The sequence below is a fragment of the Nomascus leucogenys genome, chromosome 15 (genome assembly GCF_006542625.1).
Source record: "Nomascus leucogenys isolate Asia chromosome 15, Asia_NLE_v1, whole genome shotgun sequence".
NCBI lineage: Eukaryota > Metazoa > Chordata > Mammalia > Primates > Hylobatidae > Nomascus > Nomascus leucogenys.
In genome coordinates this window covers 73,286,469-73,309,226 of record NC_044395.1, presented here as the reverse complement: position 1 = coordinate 73,309,226, position 22,758 = coordinate 73,286,469, and the positions used below count along the sequence as shown (strand labels likewise).

General features: G+C 43.8%; 1 protein-coding gene across 1 annotated transcript in view; it reads right to left on the bottom strand.

The window, feature by feature from the left end:
• Positions 1 to 1,162: 1,162 nt before the first annotated feature.
• Positions 1,163 to 22,758, bottom strand: part of MICALCL (MICAL C-terminal like) — an 85,348-nt gene continuing 63,752 nt past the window's right edge. Inside the window, exons 10-12 of the mRNA XM_030794546.1 lie at positions 13,650 to 13,749; positions 8,447 to 8,520; positions 1,163 to 4,996 (exon numbers count right to left, since the gene is read on the bottom strand). Of these exons, the coding sequence (XP_030650406.1) occupies positions 4,812 to 4,996; positions 8,447 to 8,520; positions 13,650 to 13,749 (359 nt within the window). The 3' untranslated portion in view covers positions 1,163 to 4,811. The remainder of the gene's footprint in view (positions 4,997 to 8,446; positions 8,521 to 13,649; positions 13,750 to 22,758) is intronic.

Below are 22,758 nucleotides of genomic sequence, written 5' to 3'. Positions count from 1 at the left end.
AATGAAATGGAACCAAATCACCAAGGCCAGATGTTGTCTGCTGGAAACACTAAAGGGTATACTTGAAGGAGTATTGGCCAAAGAGCTGTGCAAGAGGCTGGACATCCGGTCAGCAGAGGGCAGTCCAAAGAGATGGTCCCCAAAGAGATTCCACGAGCACTGTAGTGAGTCAGACGAAATCAGAGAGGTGACAGAGTTCTGAGGAGTGAGTTTCCTGGCCTAGTTCACCTGGTAGGTGAGAAGAGCTGAGTTCACAGTAGCTGTTACCATTATCAGGGTCAGAGGGGCTGGGGGAAGGGTGCTGTGATGTTTGGTTTTGCTTTCTTTTATTTCTAAGTGAACTGGGAAAGGGAGTGAGCATGAAATTACCAAGTGTGCTCTGAAGGCTCAGAGACAGTGAGTTGCAGCAATGGCTGAGAGTCTGCAGCTCTGTGAGCACGAGGATGTCAGCTGAGCCCCAAGGAAAAACTTGCAAAGTGCCATCAGAAGTGGCTGTTGCTTGGAGCTCTTCACTCCCCACATTAGTGCTGGTAAAACAGGAGCTCTCATCTGCAGTTATGTATATTTGTTGTTGATGCTCAATGGAAAAATAAATCCTTTCAAATATTTGATCAGCAGACAAAAGCTTTCAAACAAAGGGGGCACCTTCATGTGGAATGGTGGGAGCTCCTGGGACTCATGGGTTGATTACTGTGATGTGGCAATTCTGGTGTATCCTGCACTCATAGTTTAAGAATATGCATGTGCTGGGGTTAAGAAAAGAGGTAATAAGAACAAACTAAAAGAGTGTGACTTGAAGGAAGAGGCTAGTTCTGCTCAGAACGAAACGTTCCTGTTGAGTGAATTAAATACAAAACCAGGTGAGAGAAAGGGGGAAGCTGGGGCTACCATAAGCCTCATCCCTCCCCTTCCCCAGCCTTGAAAACAGCTTTCTTTGTTGAAGGAATACACCTGAGGTGAGCCTTCTTCGCTCCTTCTCCCATTCAAATCCAATTTGCTGGTCAGGTAAGTCCTTCCAGATGCCCCATGGTAATAAAATCTTCCAGGTTAATTAACAGACTCCCACATAAAATCAAAGCCTTGCCCAGGCTCTTTCACTGAGAAGAAATAAATGAAATGGATGCTGCCCTCAGAGATGCCAGACCAAGCCCACATGAAAATGTTTTGATTCCTGAGACACAAAACCATTTATTTTTGGTTCATTTCAGTATCTATAGCAGTGCACAAATAACACATTTCCATCCACATGAATAGTTCCCAATTGTTGGAGCAAATTAATCTTTTACAAGCTACTCAGCAGTGAGGTTAGAAGATAAACAGTAGATGAAATCGTACACTTTCCCCTGTATGTGAACTTTCGTATTACAATAAACTCCTACATTTGAGCTCACCACATCCAATGACTGCTGCTCTCTGTTCATGTGGCGGCCCTGGCTGCCCCCTGCCACCTCTGCCCTGCTGAGGTAGTTCTCTGATCAACCACCTGGGTGGGGCATGCTGCCATTTTCAGTTTGGAAGGAAAAGCCTGTAAATCTGCTTCCTGGGAAGAGTGACACTACTGAATTGTCATTTGTCTCCAGAATGCAGAAAACATCAATTTCATTGCAGCTCATCAGGGTTGGAAACACCTGCCACTTCCTTTCTCAGTTGCAATTAACGTGGCGCATCTTGGCATTGATTGATTCCAAGCAGCCTAACACTGCCAAAGTCAAGGTTTAAATGAAACAGTACAACCTGATACTATTTTTCACAGTTTTAGAAACACAAACTTATTTTTATTGCCCAAGAAGCCCTGTGATAGTGGGGGATATTCTGTATGCTTGAGATAAACGTTGAGTAGAATAGGTTGATGCTTAGAATAAAAATAGCTTTTCATCTTTGTATTTGGGGATGGTATCTATTTCTTGATCTTTGTATTTATTTGGAGGTGGAGTTAAGGACTAATATTCTTTCTGTATCTCAGCATCTGGCACAGGGCTGCAGAACCCCATGGGCATTCAGAGGATGTTAAATAAATAGACCAATAAATCAATGGTTTGGGACAGCAAGCTTAAGAAAAGTCCTCTTGGCCCAACTTAGGTACAATTCTGACCTTGTAACTGTCATAAACACTTTGATTTAACTTAGAAGCTGTGTGAGACTGACTGTGAAATATGACCTGAGGCTGGGCTTTCTGTCCCATTCGGAGTCCTATATAGTTTGGCTTTGATCACATTCACTAGTGCCCTTTTATGGGGCACTGCAGACTCTGTGTGTTTTCATCATAATCGTACTCATATTGCATACAAAGAAATTGTCTTCAAAATGTACAGTATTTTACATTTTGAGAGTCTTAGAATGCTCTCTCTTGTAAATAAGGAATGGAATGATTTTAGATAGTTCAACAGACACAATATTTGTGTCCACTGGAAATTTTGAAATGGTTTTTATGTACTAGTAAAATAGAAAGACCAGTGTATATAGAAAACTGTTAGGGATGAAGTTTATGTTTTAACTTGGCCAGATAAAACTGAGCCATAAACCTGTGAAAGAAAGTGAACAAATTGCTTCTCTTATCTATTAATAGAATACTAGGGGCCAAACCACCTTCTCTCTTGGCCCTCTTGGGAGACTCATTCTTCAGGATGGAAATATAACAAATGAAAATAAGTGGCAATTAATTCTTTTGCACAGTAACAACTCAAACATGACACACTTGAACATCATCTGTTAAATGTATGCAGGCATCAAAGGATGCACCTTTATGCAACTGACAGAAAAGACTGGGGCCTGAATATTGCTGCATATTCTAGAATGAAAACTGAAGTTATAAATCTTTTTCTTATAATGAGTTGATATTCCTGTGCATCCATAATCTTACCTCTAAATGCCTCATAGGTGAAATCTTTAATACTATACAACTCACTGCCCCAAACATCTGGATTATTTGTATATTAAATAGCTTATGTACCAATTTCTTAGTGCTAATAGGTCTTCTCCAAATTATAATACCTGAAAACCTGAATTATGAGGAAATGATATTATCAATTCTCACCAATACACAAATAAATAAAAATAGATAAATATCCAGAAGTGGTTCAGTTTTAATAGGTAGGTAGCTAGGTAGGTAGGTGTCTCCTCATATTGCCTAATAATAGAATTCAGGCACTGGAAGACCTGATTCTTATTTAAAAAAAAAAAAAAGGAAGGAAGGAAAGAAAAGGAAAAAGAACTGCAACCTTTGGAACTTGGTATAACATAGAAAGGTTGTGCTTAAATGTAACCCAAAGCACTGGCTGACTCAGAGGAAATCCAGTTATACATCTAATTTCTGGCTTGTCAGCTGGCCAGATTGGTGTGTGCAGAGAGCGTCTCTGACAGAAGTGGTTCATGGATCGATTTGAGAGAAATTTGGTATCCAGTCAGTGCCAACTGTTGCAGAGCACCTTTTGTCTAAGGACACATTTAAACACTTGCCGAAATGAGAGCGGCCAAATACACAGCCAAGAGTTCTTTAGTGTTTCTCTTATCGATAATAGACTAAATCTTCAAAGAATCCCATTGAGCAAAAACAATCAAATGTTTTATGACAACACATCACCATATTAAATCTTCTCTTCTTTGGCCCCCATGGGAACCCTCATAATGCCCCAGGAATTCCAACATGTCAGCACACAAACTCCATCTCCCAGTTTTCTTTTCAAACTGAAATGTCATTAAAAAAATCCATGACCTGTTTGGGATTTGGTAAATAGGGTCACTGCATTCAGCCCTCCCTCTAAGTCAGAAGTGGTTTTGTCCTTGCTCTGTAGAGTTCCTGGGGAGAGGGAGAGATACTTCTCTCTTTGAGTCTAAGAAGACCACCAGCAAGAATAATTCCTTCTCTTGTACGCTAATGTGTTCAGTTTCAGTAGCAGCACCAACCTCACCAATATTTTCTCAACAAAAAAAAAAGTTCCCCCCCCCACTTTTTTTTTTTTGCCATCAACACTTATTTAAAAAGTACTTTAAAATCATTCATTTTCTGAAAATGCTTTTCATTATTTTCCAGGGTCCATAAAAAGCATAGCATGGGGACAAAAAGCTTTTCTAAGCCAGCAGCATTTGGTGAACACTAACAATCCCACTGGCATAAAGTTAAAGTTTTATTTCCTTTTTTCTTTTATTCTTAAAATAAAATTAAGGCTCTAATGTTCTATTAAGCTCTCATTGCTTATGTATATTATATTAAGGCTTATAAATGCACCTGGTAAATTAAATTCACCCTGGATTGAATTAACACCTGCCGTATGAGTTATTTGCTTTATGTAATCAGTAATCTCAAGGTTTCTCCTCTTTCTCTGGAAACACAATTTAAATATTAACCTAATCTTTAAACTGCGGCTGCTTCTTTCTGACATTTGGAAACCGGTCATCCACACAAAAAAGGCAAATATGGATATATTAATGAAAAGGCAGCTTCTCAAAAATTTTAAAGTATGTAACTCAATGAATTGGGAAGGAAAATGATAAAAGCAGCAGGAAAGTAAAATCTTTGTGTCACTTTCTAGGGAAAACAATGCTGGTCATCTGCCAACAACACCTCCAGTCTGAGAGCCTGGCTGAAGTTGACTGCCAATTGCCAGAGTCTTTGGGTTTTCTTATTATAATCTCTGGAAGGACCTTGGGAAGCTGCCATGCGTGCAAGAGAATTTTAATTTTAAAAAATGCAGTAAAGGTATAACTTAAGTTCCGGGGATGAAAAATCCTGCAGAAAGACCTGTGAGGGTGTGCGGTGCACTTGGCCTGATCCGGTCCCAACGTGCAGCCGGGGAGAGGGGCTACGGGCTTCCTCAAGTCCTGCTTAGCTGACAGCCTCTAGGGAATACGAAGCTTTCAAAGTGCTGGTCCTCGGCTTTTTCTCTGATGCGTTGTTCCTCTAAGGAATCGACGAGTTTGTCCCTTTGCTCAATCACTTGCATCAGCTCAGTGAATATTTCTTGCTCTTCGTTTAGATCCTTCTCATCTTTCTGGCTCTCTAAACAAAAAAAAGAAAACCATTGGACTCAGGGAAGATTGGGCCCCAGGAGAGTTCTTGGCATGGACATTCTCGATTGTTATGGACTTGTTCTGCCTTTAATTTTAATGGAGAAAACAAGGAAATGAATTTAACACCAAGGAACCGCCCTTAGAGCGAGAGATGAGAAAGGTGGGTGCGGTGAAGCAGTTCACTCAGTTTTCATCTTGAAGATATGTACAAAGCGACAGGGAAAACCCCTTTGTAAGAAAAGGAATTTAATACCAGCCAAACCCTATCAAGTCCCCCAACCTTCCCTCTGCCCCAAAGAGAAGCTAACAAAACAACAAAAAAGGCGGTTTCCATAAACATATCTGAGCCACAGCAAAGAAATCTGTGAGAAGTTTCTAAGCAAACCACCTGCACCAGTGGCTACTGTTTCAATGACCACAATCTTTTTTTTCTTTTTCCTTTGTTTTGAGATGGAGTCTCACTCTGTTGCCCAGGCTGGAGTGCAGTGGCATGATCTCGGCTCACTGCAATCTCCACCTCCCAGGTTCACGTGAATCTCCTGCCTTAGCCTCCTGAGTAGCTGGGATTACAGGTGCCTCCCACCACACCTGGCCAATTTTTTGTGTTTTTAGTAGAGACGGGGTTTCACCATGTTGGCCACGGTGGTCTCAAATTCCTGACCTTGTGATCAGCCCACCTAAGCCTCCCAAAGTGCTGGGATTACAGGCGTGAACCACAGCGCCCAGCCGGAATCTTTTTCATGTGTAGTTAATGACAAACTAGCCTTTTGTGTAGGGACCACAGGGGAGCAAAGTGAGGCTACAACTGTCTGATAGGAAGGTGTTTCCACACCGACTTTGCTTTTCCCTTTGTCTTCTCGAGTACCTGACCTTCTTGATAATTGGCCTGAGGCATTCAGTTGCCTGGGGGAGATAGGATTGTTAGAAAATGGAAGGAGAGAGTAGGAAACAAGTAGTAATGAGCTTTGGACACAGAAAACAGGATTCTGAAGCCAGATTTAAGTCTTGTCAAGCAGACAATTGCCTTGGGAGAAGACTTTCTAAATTCCTAGAGCCCCTGTGTCTAACACACGGAGGACTGGGTGGGGAGCCTCATCCCAGAGTAGAGAGGGTGCCACTGTCCTTCATCAGGCTTAGCTCTGAGGTCTGGGCCAGGAAGCAGGTAGGTCTGATGAAAGGGAGACAAAGAAACACCACCCCATTGCACCTCAAGTTTTAAGAAGAAAGAAGAGAGGCAGGAGGGGCAGAGGGTTAGAGCCCCATGCTCGAGCTCTCCATTCTGGGCCTTGGAAGCCCCAAAGCGGACAGGAAATGTCATATCTCATTGGTGGATGGGCAAAGGACTCTTGTCCTGCCCTTGTTCAGAATTCTGGAAAGAAGCCAGCTTAAAGTGCACCCCTATGTATAAACATAGGATAGTACTTCATGGTTGGGCAGAGAAGAAGGGTCTGAGTGTGGCCCCCCAGATCTTGGTGTGCTGTATGTGGCATGGGTGGAGCCTAGAAGGGTCTACTTGCCCCATTGTTACCATAGACAGCTGGCTAGCGGACCTGCCACAGGGTTCCCCCATGGGGCAAAGTGACCCCACAGGAGAGACTGTCTAGCCGTGCTGAATGGAGGATGTGCTGAGGTGAGGCTGGGTGAGCCAGGAATGCCCGCAGGCTCTCGGGCACCCTAAGAGAGTAGGCAGGCTACGGATGAGACCAGCACACACCTCAGCTGCAGATGCCACCAGAGAGAGTTGCAACCCAGTGATGGGGGATGCCATGAGGGGACTCAATAAGCGGAGCACCCCACACAGAGTCCTAATGCCACCACAAGGTCACACAGACTTGCCTCTTCCCGTTACCTGCCAGTCACCCCGGGGAGAGACGCAGAAGGGAGGGGTGGCATCTTCAAGACTGCACATTTTCATCCCAAAGAGACCGAGCATCTCCTACAAGGACTGTTTAAGTTATTGCATCAGATTAAGTTTACCATGGAGGGAAAAAGAGTTCCTATTTTTTTTCCTTGCTAATCAGTGGGAGGCTGCATAGGCAGAAGATGAGCTCAGGTACAGACAGAATAAAGAAACTACATTTTTTGGATACATCTGAGAGGGTTGAGAAAAACCTATGACCTTCATTCCTTTTTTTTTAAAGAATTTTTTTAAAAAGAATCAAAGGTGGCAAATAGTCTTTGGTGATATTTATTTAGTATCCTGAAACAGAACAAATTAAACTTTTCAAATCTGATATATAAATCAGATATCAGTTAGAACCTATGGTTTATTAAGTTAGGTATATTCCAGGATTACTATTCATTTAATAAACAGCACAGAAAAATAAAAAAAAAAATCCTCTCTCAGTTTAGGCTTGTCGTGGATGGACCCATCTGAGCCCCTCTGACATGTAAAAAATGATTTATACCACTTTAGTCTGTACAGTGCTGCTACATAAGGATTTTGTTAGAATTCTGTTGCTGTAAAGAAACAGTCTGCAAATTACTGCCATATGGGAAAGAACAGGAGACCTTGATCTGTGATCTGTTCCTAAATCTTAGCCCTATCATTCACCTTGAGCATGTTATTTAAATTCTCTGAGACTCAGTTTTCTAATTTGTAAATAGGGCGCAAAAATACCTAAATATGAATCAGTGATAATGATGCCTAATATTTGCTCAGTACTTGTCTTATACTGGGCAACCTCATAAGGTAGGTGCAATATTAGATCCATGAGGTATAGACATTCTTTAAGTTGTTCTTTTAGATCTAGGTCTGAATATAGGAAGGTCATGCATGGATCTGGCACTGCAAACACACAGGCGCAAAACAGAGTGAATATGCCTTTCTGGCGGGAACTAATAAATGCATACAGCAGTATATTGTGTCAGTTGAGTTTATCTCCACTCTCCTTCCTTCCTGGTGGAATCGTTTTCTCATGTGTGATGCCCTGGCCCTGCCCACGCTGGGAGGGAATGTTTCCTTTAGTGCTCTAGTGCCTGGCAGCACTAGGCCCACCTTTCTCTGGGATCCCAAAGCCCTTCTGATGTGGCCTTCATCTCACTGAACTAGCATTACGGGACTGGGGGTGTTAGTCTCCCCAGTGAGATCACAAACTCCTAGAGGCAGGGCTTGCTCTTCATCATAAACCAGGCCCACAGTTCCCAGTAAATGTGTGTTAAATGAATGGGTGGATACGTGAATGAGTAAGTGAACACAGGACTTTGTTCCTACTGCCACATGGGATGGGGGAAAGCACTGCCCTCACAGCCCAAGTGAATGAGGCTAAATGGGGTTTGTGGTGCTGCCGGTGGGAGGCAGGCTGGCTTTGCACTTTCCTCTGACTTGCAGGCTGGCAGGCAGGAAGAGTGCCCCACTTTGGGATTTGTGGCACACTCTGCTCCAGAGCCTTTCTGGGGGACAGTTCTGAACAAGGGCCCAAGACATCAGCACACTCACCCTCCTTGAGCATTTTCTCTCTCAGTTTCTGCTCCAGTCTGCTTTGATGATCTTCTAATTCTAGTTCCTGGGCCCTGGGTGAGAAAATGTTCAAACTTTATAAATACTATAGATTTGGGAGGGAACATTGATGAATAAGCCCATTGAGAGTAGCTACGGCATTCTTTTTTCCTTACTAAAACTGGAGTTTTAGCCCATCTTTATTTTTTATTGTAATTATTTTTTTGAGACCAAGTCTTACTCTGTCGTCTGGGCTGGAGTGCAGTGGCACCAGCTCACTGCAACCTTTGTCTCCCGGGTTCAAGTGATTCTTCTGCCTCAGCCTCCCAAGAAGCTAGGATTACAGGCGTATACCACCATGCCTAGCTAATTTTTTTTTGAGACAGAGTTTGCTCTTGTCACCCAGGCTGGAGTGCAATGGCACGGTATTGGCTTACTGCAACCTCCACCTCCCAGGTTCAAGCAATTCTCCTGCCTCAGCCTCCCGAGTAGCTGGGATTAAAGGCATCTGCCACCGGGCTAATTTTTGTCTTTTTAGTAGAGACAGGGTTTTACCCTGTTGGCCAGGCTGGTCTCGAACTCCTGACCTCAGGTGACCTGCCCTCCTCGGCCTCCCAAACTGCTGGGATTACAGCATGAGCCACTGCGCCCGGCCTTAGCCTGTCTTTAAACTGAAGGTTCTGCTGCTGCTGGGATCTGTGAAGGTACCTGGAAAGATTGCTGAGATACACTGAACTCAAGAGACCAGGGAGCAGCTGAAGGCTGCAATGTGCTCTCAGTAGGCTTCGGAAGGCCATCCAGATCACCCTTTAGGGATGGGATGGGGGTGAGGAGAATAGTGAAGAAATGACTAGCATAGGCCCGGGAGAAGCAACGACAATCAAAAGCTTTTCTCTCTTTTAGGAGTAACTTGATTTAGAACATTATCTCCCATGATGCCCAAGTCCCTGATTGTGGTACATGAGAAAACAAAATAGAGGAAACAAAAGTGAGACATTTTGTGTGGGTGGGGTGGGGGCCTTAAAACTCAGGCAACTCTCCAGCTGGCTGTAGGAGAGGTGAGAAGAGTCAGTGATGCTTTGGGGTGGTCAAGCTTGAGTGCTGGGGGCTCAGCATTTGCACTGAGAGGAGCAGCAAAGTCAAGAAATGAGTCCTCAGTGAAGGTTAGATGGAACTTAAGTTTTCCATGCCAGGGGATGCCCCACTGATATCACTGTGGGTGTGTGAGCTCCCCACAGGCTAGCCCATGTGGTAATGTGGAGGGTCCCAAATGCCACTCTGGAGTTCTCAGGAGAAAGGAGGACCACACACAGATGTGGCAGTGGTCAGAGGTGAGAGTTGAAGTTTTGTGATCCCTAAAAGGAAGGCTATAGAGAAAGAAACAGTTTGAAGACAGAAGCCTGGAAATACCTAAACTTGGAAGCCAAACAAAAAACGTAGCCAGGGAAGAAGCCATCCAAAGGTTGGAAGAACAAAACAAGAAATGCACCATCACAGAGACAAGCAAGGGATGTTTTGAGAGAAAAGAGAAAGGTCAAAGGTGTTCACTGCAACAGAGACTTGAAGAGGGTGAGGGCCGAGACTAGGTTCCTGGGTTTGACCTGGTGGGGCCTCCTCTTCCAGCCTCCACCTGCCATCTGCATGTGTATCATGCATCGCCCCTATGGGTGCTGGGGTCACTCTGTTATACCCGGTTACTGGCGTTATTTTTACTACATCTGCTACTACATGGGACAAGGTCCCTGCTTCTTGTTATCAACCCTGAACTTCTTGTGGTCCACTGTGGTAGCCAATGGAGATGGACCGGTCAGACCTTCCTTTAAGAGAACTTTCTGGGAGAAGCATAATGAGCTCACTGCTGCTGCAAAATCCACTTCCATGTCATGCAGACTGGGCACAGAGGAGGTGCTGCAGTTGCCCCGTTCCTGCCTGCATGGAATTCCTAGATGGGCAGTCTTTGCACTGATGTTCCCATTGGCCTGGCCAAGACTTTCTCAGAGCTGCGCTGCATCTGGGGCTCCTCCTGCCCAATTCTTCTCCCTCCCCACTCTCCTTTTACAGGCATCAGAACTGCAGTGGAGTCTGAAGACTTCTCACTTCCTCCTGCTCCCTCTCCCTTCATAGGCATTTTCCCCAATAGACCTCTTGTTCTTCGAAGTGTCTTCGCATAGGGTTCCCAAAAGGCTTGAATCAAGATACCAATAAGACATTTCTCCATGCTCATTCAGGGCTCTCTCCAAACTAAAACCCATCCTTTAGCAGAGCTCCTACTAGCCTTTGTCTAGTTCACATGCCAAAGTTTTCCTATTAACCCTCCTTTGGAGAGGAAAGTCCTTCCGACAGCACGTTGACCAGGGAAGCTGCAGTTATGGGACACAGGCAGCAGCCATGCCTCCCTGACTCTGAGGCACACCCTTCTATCGCCATGGAGCTCTTCTGAGTTTTCTTATCACTACTGTGCTATGCACGTGCCTATGTGTTTCCCTTAAAACTACAAGATCCTAGAAGATAGAGTCTATGACCTTATCCATCTTTATTTCCACAGAACCCAGCATAGTTCCTGGTGCATAGAATATGCTTGATAAATTTTTTACACTTTTAAAATAATTTTTACATTTTTATAATTTATCATTCATACCTGGCCTTAATGCAGACACAGTAGCTATATAAAAACGGCTTTGTAGTCAGGTAGAGTGGACAAATTACTTAGTTGCCCTGAATCTCAGTATATGCATCAACTTAAAAAGTTGTAATAAGGCTGGGCATGGTGGCTCAGGCCTGTAATTCCAGCACTTTGGGAGGCCGAGGTGGGTGGATCACTTGACGTCAGGAGTTCGAGACCAGCTTGGTCAACATGGTGAAACCCTGTCTCTACTAAAAATACAAAAATTAGCTGGGTGTGGTGTGCACCTGTAGTCCCAGCTACTTGGGATGCTGAGGCAGAAGAATCACTTGAACCCAGGAGGTGGAGGCTGCAGTGAGCCAAGATCACGCCACTGCACTCCAGCCAGGGCGACAGAGCGAGACTCTGTCTCAAAAAAAAAAAAAAAAGTTATAATAAAACAAATCATCACTTGAGATGACCCCCCTTCTTCCCAATTCCTGGCATTACCTTCCATGTCAATGGAACTCAGTGAATGTAACTCCGGGCCACCTCTCCCAACCCTACCCTTCCTCACTCTCACCCCGGGGAGGTAAATTTGGGAAAAATAGACTACGTGAGCTCAACTCACTCCTCTCTTTCTCTCCCAGGCTCAGCCAGTCTTCAGCAAACATGTGTTCTCAATAAGCCTTGCCACAGTTCTAGGGCAAGGTTTCTCAACCTTGACACTTTTGACATTTTAGGCCAAATAATTATTTTTTGGTGGGAGGAAGGGACTGTCTTGTACTTTGTAGGATATTTAGTAGCATCCTTGGCCTCTGCTCACTGGATATCAGTAGCACCCCTGCCCCTAGATGTGACAACAAAAATGTCTTCAGACATTGCCAAATATCCTTTGAGGTTATTGCCCATGGCTGAACCCCACTGGTCTAGGATAATAGCCTTGCCCCTAAGGAGCAGGTGAGTCTACTACCTTTTGTAATTAGGTAGGTATATGTCTAATTCTGGGGTTGGTTAGTGTAGTGGGTTGAATGGTGACCCCCTAAAAGATATGTCCACGTCCTAACCCATGGAAACTGAATGTGACCTTATTTGTCAAGAGTCTTTGCAGGTGCAATTAAGGACTTTAAGATAAGAACATTCTGGATTATCTCAGTGGGTCCAAAACCCAATGACCCAAGTGTCTTTATAAGAGCAGAAGACACAGACACACAGGGAAGGCTGTGTGAAGACAGAGGCAGAGACTAGAGTGATACAGCCACAAACTCAGGAAAGCGTGGAGCCAGGAAAAGTGGAAAGGGCAAGGACAGGTCCTTCCCTAGGTCCTTCCTTGTGTTTCTGCAGGAAACACGGCTCCCGCAACACCTTGATTTTGAACTTCTGGCTTCCAGACAGTGAGAGAATAAATTTCTGTTGTAAGCCATCCAGTCTGTGGCAATTTGTTATTGCAGCCTAGGAAACGAATGAAGGTAGCAAGCCATCTGGGCTGTCATACTTAGCCATGTACAAGCCATTATCATATAAGCCATTATTGGTAATAAAGATAATATTTTGATGTTCCCTCTGTTGAGTTGGTTGTCTTATTTCTCACCTGGCTCAGAACCCAGGCAGGGAAGAGTGGTAGTATTTATTACACCCCTTCAAAAGCCCTTAAAATTATCTCCTGGGGGCCGGGCGCGGTGGCTCACGCTTGTAATCCCAGCACTTTGGGAGGCCGAGGCGGGTGGATCACGAGGTCAGGAGATCGAGACCACGGTGAAACCCCGTCTCTACTAAAAATACAAAAAAAAATTAGCCGGGCGTGGTGGCGGGCGCCTGTAGTCCCAGCTACTCGGAAAGGCTGAGGCAGGAGAATGGCGTGAACCCGGGAGGTGGAGCTTGCAGTGAGCCGAGATCGCGCCACTGCACTCCAGCCTGGGTGAAAGAGCAAGACTCCGTCTCAAAAAAAAAAAAAAAAAATTACCTCCTGGGGTTGGGGCAAAAATGAAATGAGACAGCATAAATGGAAGCACCCAGCACGACTTATGGCACTTCAATTGATACTAAATGTTACTTTTTTCCCTCTAGAATGATGACAGGTATAGTGACCTTCAGCTTTTTCAGAGTGTGGTGACATCCATCTCCACTTTTTGATCTCCAGACGAGGCTGCAACTGCATTCAGAGAGGACAGCCAGACAGATCTCAGTCCTTCATTCTCTTAAGGCCCCAGGAAGTGGTCAGGCATATGTCACTGAGTCCTTCCCAAGATTTACACTCAGAGGCCAGACACAGCCTTCCCATTGCAGGTGTGTGATCCCTCTTTTAAGATGGACCCGGGGAACAGGCATGGATTGGAAATGCCTTATCCAAATGACCTTCAGCTCCAGACCCATTACCTGAAACCTATTTTAGCCACAGGACTCTGCAGAGAGAACAGACAGCTAAAGATTCTTTGCACTAATGCCAGCATGATATGCAAGACGTCAAATATCAATTTGCCTCAATCACTATTCTGTATGCACAAGGAGAAAAAGTCCCGAGACTTCAGCCTCGGAGGGTAAGCCACCCCCCTTTGCCCCTTTGCTTTTAGGACTCGCTGGTATCTGCGCTGCCTTACTTACATGATTAGGAGCTCCGACTCATATCGCATTAATTTATTCTTCTCCAGAACCAGCTTAAACCATTCCTGCAAAAGCTGTGCTTCATCCTGTGTGCCTGAATCTGCTTAAGAAATCAACAGCAAATGGGTTAGATTGGTGTTTCTCTCCCCATGATCAAACTGCTTTGAGCCACTTTAGCAGGTTATGTTTGTAGTGACAAGGGCTTTGCAGGCAGCAGCTCCCTGACACCCTGTAGGTGCCTCCAGGTTATGGGTATGACAAATAAAACCCACCTGTGCATGCTCTGGGTACATGTGTTGGAGGGTCTTCTTGGACACTTAGGGCATGACTACTCCAGTTCCAATGGTCACATAACCACGATAACATCCCACCACAAACGACCCTCCCGATGCCTACTCATATATTCTTTGTAAAACTTACATATGTGTATGCATCACATCCTTCACCAAGGACAACCCTAGCTGCTGGTCATCATATCCTTCTTTTTCTCCCTCAGATCAAATGCCTACTGAGTGCCCAGGTGGCGTGTGGCTCCTTCCATGGGGCAGGGAAGCTCACGCCACATTTGTTCACAGAGGAGTGCTGACTAGCATTTTGATTTTTCGAACAAAGAAGAGCCAAATAATAATAAAAAAAAGTTATTAGCTTTGTGTCTTATGGGGGTAAAGTTATATCCATATATTCTTATTACTTAGATTATAACCTTTATTAAACAGAAGAAGAAACACGAGAAAGCTGGCACTGCTTCTTAGATAATGTTAGATACTAAATATCTAGGTACTCAAATGTTAAAAGGTGGCTTTCGAATATTTCACCCTGAAAGGAGAACACAAGCTGTATGACAAAGCTCATGGCCATCCTAGAAGGATTTATCCTGGAGGGTCCCATATGCAGAGGAGGAAAACAAGGCAGACAGAAGATTTGTGTGACCTTGTGCAAGTTGCTTAACTTCTTAGAACCTCTGCTTCTTCACTGGTTAAACTGAAATAATAAGACACACAGGCAATACAATAATAATGAGCTGCTGTTTATTTTGTAGTGATTACATGCCAGTTGACGGGCTATGTGCCTTATATGCAGCATCTAATTTAATCCTCATAACAAACTTATCTGTAGATACACTTATCATCACCACTTGGTAACTGAAGAAATAGAGGTTTAAAAGATTAAACTTGCCCAAGTTCACAGTAAGCAGCAGAGCTAGAGCCTGAAATTAACTGTGTCTGATCCTAAACCCACGGTCTTCACTGCTATGTATATTTCTCCTTCCCTCCTGCTAAAGTAGTCTTTTAAGGTAAATAATATGCCTAGTTCATTGCCTTGCACATAGCAAGAAATCCATAAAAGTTAGTTCCCTTTTCTCCCTGTCTCCTGGACCACCTTTTTATTGATAATGAAACTGGAGTCCAGAAAGATTTACAGTCATCTCTCTGTATTTATGGAGGACTAGTTCTAGGACTCCCTCTTGGATATCAAAATCCATGAGTGCTCAAGTTCCTTATATATAATGACATAGTATGGTTAGCTCTTGAAATCTGTGGGTTCCTCATCTGTGGATTCAACCAATTCTGGATCAAACATATTCAGAAAAAAATATTTCACAAAGTTCCAAAATTTGGAACTTTGTGAAATGTTTGCTGCACTTCAAGTACTATGCTGAATCCATACAAGTGAAGTAATTTGTAGGCATTGTGTTTGGTATTATGAGTAATCCAGAGATGATTTTAAAATATGGGAAGATGTGCATAGGTTATATGCAAATACTATGCCTTTTTTTTTTTTTGAGACAGAGTCTTGCTCTGTTGCCCAGTCGGGAGTGCAGTGGCATGATCTTGGCTCACTGCAATCTCTGCCTCCTGGGTTCAAGTGATTCTCCTGCCTCAGCCTCCTAAGTAGCTGGGACTATAGGCGTGCACCACCACACCTAGCTAAGTTTTGTATTTTTAGTAGAGATGGGGTTTCACCATGTTGCCCAGGATGGTCTCGAACTCCTGGCCTCAGGTGATCCTCTTGCCTTGGCCTCCCAAAGCGTTGGGATTACAGGTGTGAGCCACCATGCCTGGCCTATGTCATTTTATATCAGGGTCTTGTGCATTCATACAGTTTAGTATCTGCACAGGAGTTCTGGACCCAGTCCCACATAGATACAAAGAGGTGACTGTATTTGCATATAACCTCTATACATCCTGTAGTATATTTTATATAATTTCTAGATTATTTATAATACTGAATATGATATAAATGCTATGTCAGTATTTGCCATACTGTATTGGTTTTTCTATTTGTATTATTTTTTATTGTATTTTAATTTTTCTCTAAATATTTTCAATTTGCAGATGCAGAAGGGTGGACTGTATATGCAATATCCCAAATTATTTACTTTATGGGCAAACTGGTGCTAGAATGCAGAGCTTGGCTTCTGTTTCATTCATTCACTTAATAACACCTATCTATCAGACACCTCCTATGTGTTGGTATTGCCTTAGGTCCTGGAGATACAGTGATATATAATGTTACATTGCATGAGAGATTTGCAGATAGTAAGGCATTGTACCTACCAAAAAGGATATCATTAGATACTCTTTGGATCACATGGACTCAAAGAGCTAGAATAAAATAGAATATTAGAAAAAAATCACAATAAAGCAACAAAAAGCACTCTGGGCACACAGGGGAGGGAGGATTTTCCTGATCAGGGTGTGAGGCTGGGCTTCCTGAGGGACTGGGGTGGAAGAACAGGTAACACTTCTGAGAGGAAATAATGAGGGTGGAAGAGGGCATTTTTCAAGATGAGGAAACAACTTGAGGAAAGACGAGGGAATGGGAAAGAATATGGTGGAGACAGAGATTGGGAGGGGCTGAGGGGCACGGAGGGGTGGGCAAGGAGGCCTGGCATTTTATGATGATCTCATCACAGAGAGTAGTGCTAAGGCATTTGCACTTCATGCTGTAGAACACAAAGGGACATTAAAGGAGGTGGAGTAGAAGAATGATGTGTGAAGTGTCGTGTGTAAAGGACTAAAGTGAGAGAGGGAGGAGGGAGGGAAATAAGGTGTTAATCTTTCTTAGGTTTCTTGAGTGAATGAAAGTATGAGCAACCAAATTTATAAACGTCGAGGGCCAACATCTTCTAAGCATTGTTTGTGGTGCCAGACAGGGGAGAGTAAACACTGGTTCCAGCTCTTTAGGTAACTGGGAGCTCATGGTCCACTGGGGAAAACCAACATAGCCAAATAGAATACAACATGCCTCTTGTGAGAACACAGGAGGCAGGCAATTAATTGTGTGTGGAGAAAGCGAGGGAAAGCCTCAGAGAGGAGACAGCAGGTGCGCTCAGTCTAAATGGATGACAGAATTTGCCAGAGAGAGGAGGGGAAGAACAAGGCATTCACAGACATTTGTTATTGGATGAAAGAATGAAGTATGTATGCCAGAGATCATATAGAACATAGAAATTAAGAATGTACACTTTAAACTGAAATTTGGGATCAAAATGCCACTCCTCTACTTCCCATTGTGTGGGCTTGAGCAATTATCATAGACTTCTTAAGCCTCAGTCTCTTTATCTGCCATGCAGCTGCAGTGGGATTATGCACAGAAAGCCCTTATCCCAGTCCTGGCACATAGTATAAGCTCAATTAATGGGAACTGTCACTGTTGAAATCATACAATACACATGGTAGAAGAACCCTCCGGGATCATCTGGTCCAGCCATGAGCCAGTGCAGGAATTCCCTCCACTCCTCCCTGACAGGTGGCTGCTCTATAATTATCCATGGGATGAGGGAGCTCCCTCCTGTCCAGGAAGCCCATTGCAGGGCTGTGTACTTTAAGTCCTGAAAACTTCTTTCTATTGGCCTTCAATGGGTTGGCCGCTAGCCACTGATTCCAGTTTTTCTCCCTGTAGGAAGATGGAAAACAGTAACTGTATATTTTACATGACAGACCTTTAGATATTTGAGGACACATCTCACAATTCACTAAGTTTGCTCTTTTCAGAGCACCTCCAGATCATCTGTCATTTTGTCCTAGGAAGGATGCCCATTCTGCTTACCCTCTAATTTTCCAAGATATATCTTAAAGAGAGTCTATAATTAAACACTATATAAACAACCCAAAATGGAGAGACCCTCTCACACCTTCATCGTATGCCCAGAGATTGCAGAAGTCTTTTTAGCAGCACCCTCACTGGGACTCTTATTTACTGGTAAATGAACTCTGGCCTTTCCACAATGGTGGTAGTTAAGTCTGATACCTTCATCTTCTACTTGTGCAACTGATCTTTTTCATAACCCAGTTCAAGAGTTTATATGCATCTTGTTAAATATCACCTTATTTGGCCCATTATGGAGACATCTTTTGAATATTTTATCCAGCTGATACATTTCTCCTAACTCTGAGATTTTTGCAGAATTGATAAATGGGCATCTTGTACATTTATGTGATATTAGAAAGCAAAATATCAGATGGAACTGGACATAGAAGACAGCCATCTGGCCCATCATAAGGGAACTTTCTCAGCCTTCAGATGAAGCCGACTCTATATGCACCAGACTGGTATCATCCAGCCAACATTGCTATATTTTGTCTATGAGGCTGTTAGAGAAATGACCAAGGTCAAAATAATTTCCTGAACTGAAGCTCCACAACGTCTGTCATGTTCATTGGCACTACAAACCTTGCAACTCCACCCAGAAAAAGAAACGTCATTTGCTTTTCCACAGCTTCTCACTAAACACAAGTGGTTCCTAGTAATCTCAAAATTCTTTCTAAATACTCACAATTTCTTTCTTTTTTTTTTTTTTTTTTGAGCGAGAGTCTCACTCTGTTGCCCAGGCTGGAGTGCAGTGGCGGAATCTCGGCTCACTGCAAGCTGCACCTCCCAGGTTCACACCATTCTCCTGCCTCAGCCTCCCAAGTAGCTGGGACTACAGGTGCCCGCCACCTACAGGCTAGTTTTTTGTACTTTTTTTTAGTAGGGACGGGGTTTCACCGTGTTAGCCAGGATGGTCTCCATCTCCTGCCTTCTGATCCGCCCGCCTCGGCCTCCCAAAGTGCTGGGATTACAGGCGTGAGCCACCGCACCTGGTCCACAATTTCTTTAATAATCATTTCTAGGCTGGGCGCAGTGGCTCACGCCTGTAATCCCAGCACTTTGGGAGGCCGAGGTGAGTGGATCATCTGGGGTCAGGAGTTCAAGACCAGCTTGGCCAACATAGTGAAACCCTGCCTCTACTGAAAATACCAAAAGTTAGCTTGGCGTAGTGGTAGGCGCCTGTAATCCCAGCTACTCAGAGGCTGAGATAGGAGAATCGCTTGAACCTGGGAGGCGGAGGTTGCAGTGAACCCAGATTGCACCATCGCACTCCAGCCTGGGCAACAGGAGCAAAACTCCATCTCAAAATAATGATAATAATAATAATAATTGTTTCTAGAATTTTGACAAGGATCATAATTCATGTTTCTTTTCCATATGAAAAACGTAAAATGTGCTCCAAAACCTCTAGCCTTTTGGTTCCAAAATTCTCCATGAGTTTTCAAAGACTGAGGTCATATGTATAAGCTATTTCTTTTGTTTTGTTTTGTTTTGTTTTTTTGAGACTGAATCTCACTCTGTCCCCCAGGCTGGAGTGCAGTGGCGTGATCTCAGCTCACTGCAACCTCTGCCTCCCAGGTTCAAGAGATTCTCCTGCTTCAGCCTCCTGAGTAGCTGGAATTACAGGTATATGCCACCATGCCCAACTAATTTTTGTGTTTTTAGTAGAGATGGGGTTTTGCTATGTTGCCCAGGCTGGTCTTGAACTCCTGGGCTCAAGTGATCCACCCGCCTCAGCCTCCCAAAGTGCTGGGATTACAGGTGTGAGCAATCGTGCCCGGTCAATGTGCAAGATATTTCAAAAGCAGGGGCTTAATTCAGCAAGTTCTGATTGAGTAACGCTACCTCCAAGACACTGTTCTATGTTCCGTCTTTCACCTGGCCTTACAGCTGTCTCATTTTTTCCACCTATCTAGATTCAATCCCTTCTAGATATTTGTTTAATGTTTCTAGATTGAGGCTCGTTTTTCCTTGATAGAGAAAACAGAAAAGCTGAGAGCTGAGAATTCTGCCTTTCCTCGTCATCTAACATTGTACCATCTGCCACACACACTGGGCCTATCCTTCCTTGTTCCCAATCCAAAAGAAGCAGCTTTTAAGACACTATATTACTGTCTTTAGAGCATTTTCTGTTGTTGTTTTTCAGATTCAGCCTCTTTGCTGCATTATACCCCCAGGTTCTAGCTAGACTTTTATCCGGGATTACATGTCCTTTTTTCAATCTTATGTGTCCTAAAATCTGGCCTGTTAGAGAGTTGCCTGTGTTGCCACACTGATTCCCCTTGACACTGTACTTGACAAACACAGGTTGAACAGAATCACTCAACTTAATTATTTTTTCAGTGGAATAACTTCTAATTTTATTGGCTACAGTTTTTTTTTTTTTTTTTTTTTTTTTTTTAATGGGATGAAGCTCTTGTCGCCCAGGCTGGAGTGCAATGGCATGATCTCGGCTCACTGCAACCTCTGCCTCCTGGGTTCAAGCAATTCTCCTGCCTCAGCCTCCTGAGTAGCTGAGATTAGAAGCACCTGCCACCATGCCCAGCTAATTTTTGTATTTTTAGTAGAGATAGGGTTTCACCATGTTGGCTAGGCTGGTCTCGAACTCCTGACCTCAGGTGATCTGCCCTCCTCAGCCTCCCAAAGTGCTGGGATTACAGGTGTGAGCCATGGCGCCCAGCCTATTTTTCAGTCTCCCTTTCTTCAGTAGTCAAAAGCACTTTGGGGGATCTTTGGGTGTGAAATCAAGTAGAGGTTTCCAGAGAATCTGCCTTCCCAAAGTGCTGGGTTCAGGGCAACTGTGCCCAGTTCAGCCTTGCCTTGCTCTCCACTCCAACCACGCCCCAAGAGCCTCCTCTACGATTTCCATCAGCTCCCTGCCCCCTCCCGGTCAGATTCCTTCCTGTGGGTCCTGATGAAGGCAGCATTGCCCCTCACTATAAATGTAATAGAGCAAAGTGAAAGAAGCATGGGCTTTGAAGTCAATCAGACCTTGCTCTGCCACTTACAAACATGTGACTTTGGGCACGTAACCTCACATCTCTCTGCCCGAGTCTCCTCCTGTGGAAAATGGGGATGGTGATGATAATACCTACCTTATAAACTGGATTAAATGTGCTGATGCATGTCAAATGCTTAGCATTGTGCTTGGCACATAGTAAACACTCAGTAAACTATACCATTTTATTCCTAACTTGCCATTTCTTCCAACGTCTAGTTCTATATTTCAATACGGATTATTTTCTGTTCACCTTTAGAATTCAGCTAGAGTATAACCCCTGCCTTGATTATACATGGCTAAACTTTATTTTGTAACTCAACGTGAAGTTAACAAAAACTCATAAATAATAATTTCTTTTGGCCTCATGTAAATGTAAAGGTCATGTGGCTGTGTGGATCATCCGCACTTCTTGGGAAGACACAAGCACCTGGTACCTATGCGATGGTCTGCTTATCCACATCTCCATCTGGTCCCATAGCTGCTGGTGCATGGAAAGCCCTTTCAGGGCACGGCTGGGACTCTTACGACCAGCTAGGAACCAGGATGCAGCTGCAATGGTGCGGCCAAAAGGCAAGCACCCTCTGGCTGTGAATAGAATGGCCCAGTTCTCCAGCCCTTTCTTCCTCTCACCCTCTGCCTGGGGTCCACTGTCAACTGCTCTTCAATTGCTCCTGTGTCCTCATCTCATGACTTTTCCTGTGCAAAATGTAAGTATCCCACTTGCTGAGGTGAAATGATCAAAACCCAACACAAAATGACTTTTTATTAATAGAGTCATTTATATTGACTCACTTTTGCCCAAGAGTACTCTCAAAATCGCAAAGCACACTATGTTACTTCCAACCACCAAGGCTGGTAAATCTTAGTCCCTACTTACCCTATGGTGACTGGCATGTGAAGGTCAATAACTTTTTTCTTTTCTTTTCTTTTTTTGAGACCAGAGTCCTGCTCTGATGCCCAGGCTAGAGTGCAGTGGGGCAATTTTGGCTCACCACAAACTTCACCTCCCGGGTTCAAGCAATTCTTTTGCCTCAGCCTCCCAAGTAGCTGGGACTACAGGCATGTGCCACCATGCTTGGATAATTTTTATATTTTTAGTAGAGATGGGGTTTTGCCATGTTAGCCAGGCTGGTCTTGAACTCCTGACCTCAGGTGATCCGCCTGTCTTGGCCTCCCAAAGTGCTGGGATTAGAGACATGAGCCACTGCGCCGGGCCAATGACATTTTTTGGAATGGATAGTAGTAGAGAAAAAAAAATGATCTATTTATTCTTTAAACTCATGTCTTTTTTTTTGTTTTTTGTTTGTTTTTAACCATTTTTTTTTTTTGTAGGTAATGCTGAAGGCTTCTCTGATTATGTATTGGTGTGTGTTGTTTTTCCAAGTTAGGTCTTGTTTTGCCGTTCGTAACTATCTATCTCTTTTGATGTGATTTTGTACCTCCTTAGAATCTGTGAGAAGTCCTAATTCAGTGTTCGCTCCAATTTTGTTGATGTAGTCTTCATCCTCACTGATGATCTAGGGGCCTTCAAGGGGCCTTAGAGAAAGTGGAGCAGGAACTCTCAAGAGCACTGTGCAGGGCCTCTCCCCTGGACTGGCTGGGTTTCGGTCCCTGCCTTTTGTTCTCTGGTCTCTGGTCAGCACTCCACTCTGGAGCTCATGCACAGACCTGTTTCATTCAAGCCTCTACCAACCTTCATACGTGGAGCTCTGGGTACGTCTGCCTCCCACAGGCTTTTTACATAGAATGATGATAATCCAGAAGGCTGTGCTGTGGATGTAGCCTGATTCAGTCTTGACAAGCCCAGGATGCTAGTAGCTAGCTCACAATTCTGTTCTGGGAGTCAGAGCATGCAGCTGAAAAACAAAAATTCTAATCTTTCCCTTTTAAATTACTTTTTGTTTTGTTTTAAACTGTATATTTTTTAGAAACAAAAAAATTAGTTTTTCTTGACTTTGGGCTTTATTGAAATTGTATTGTACTGTATGTATTCTTCCACAACTTGCTTGTTTT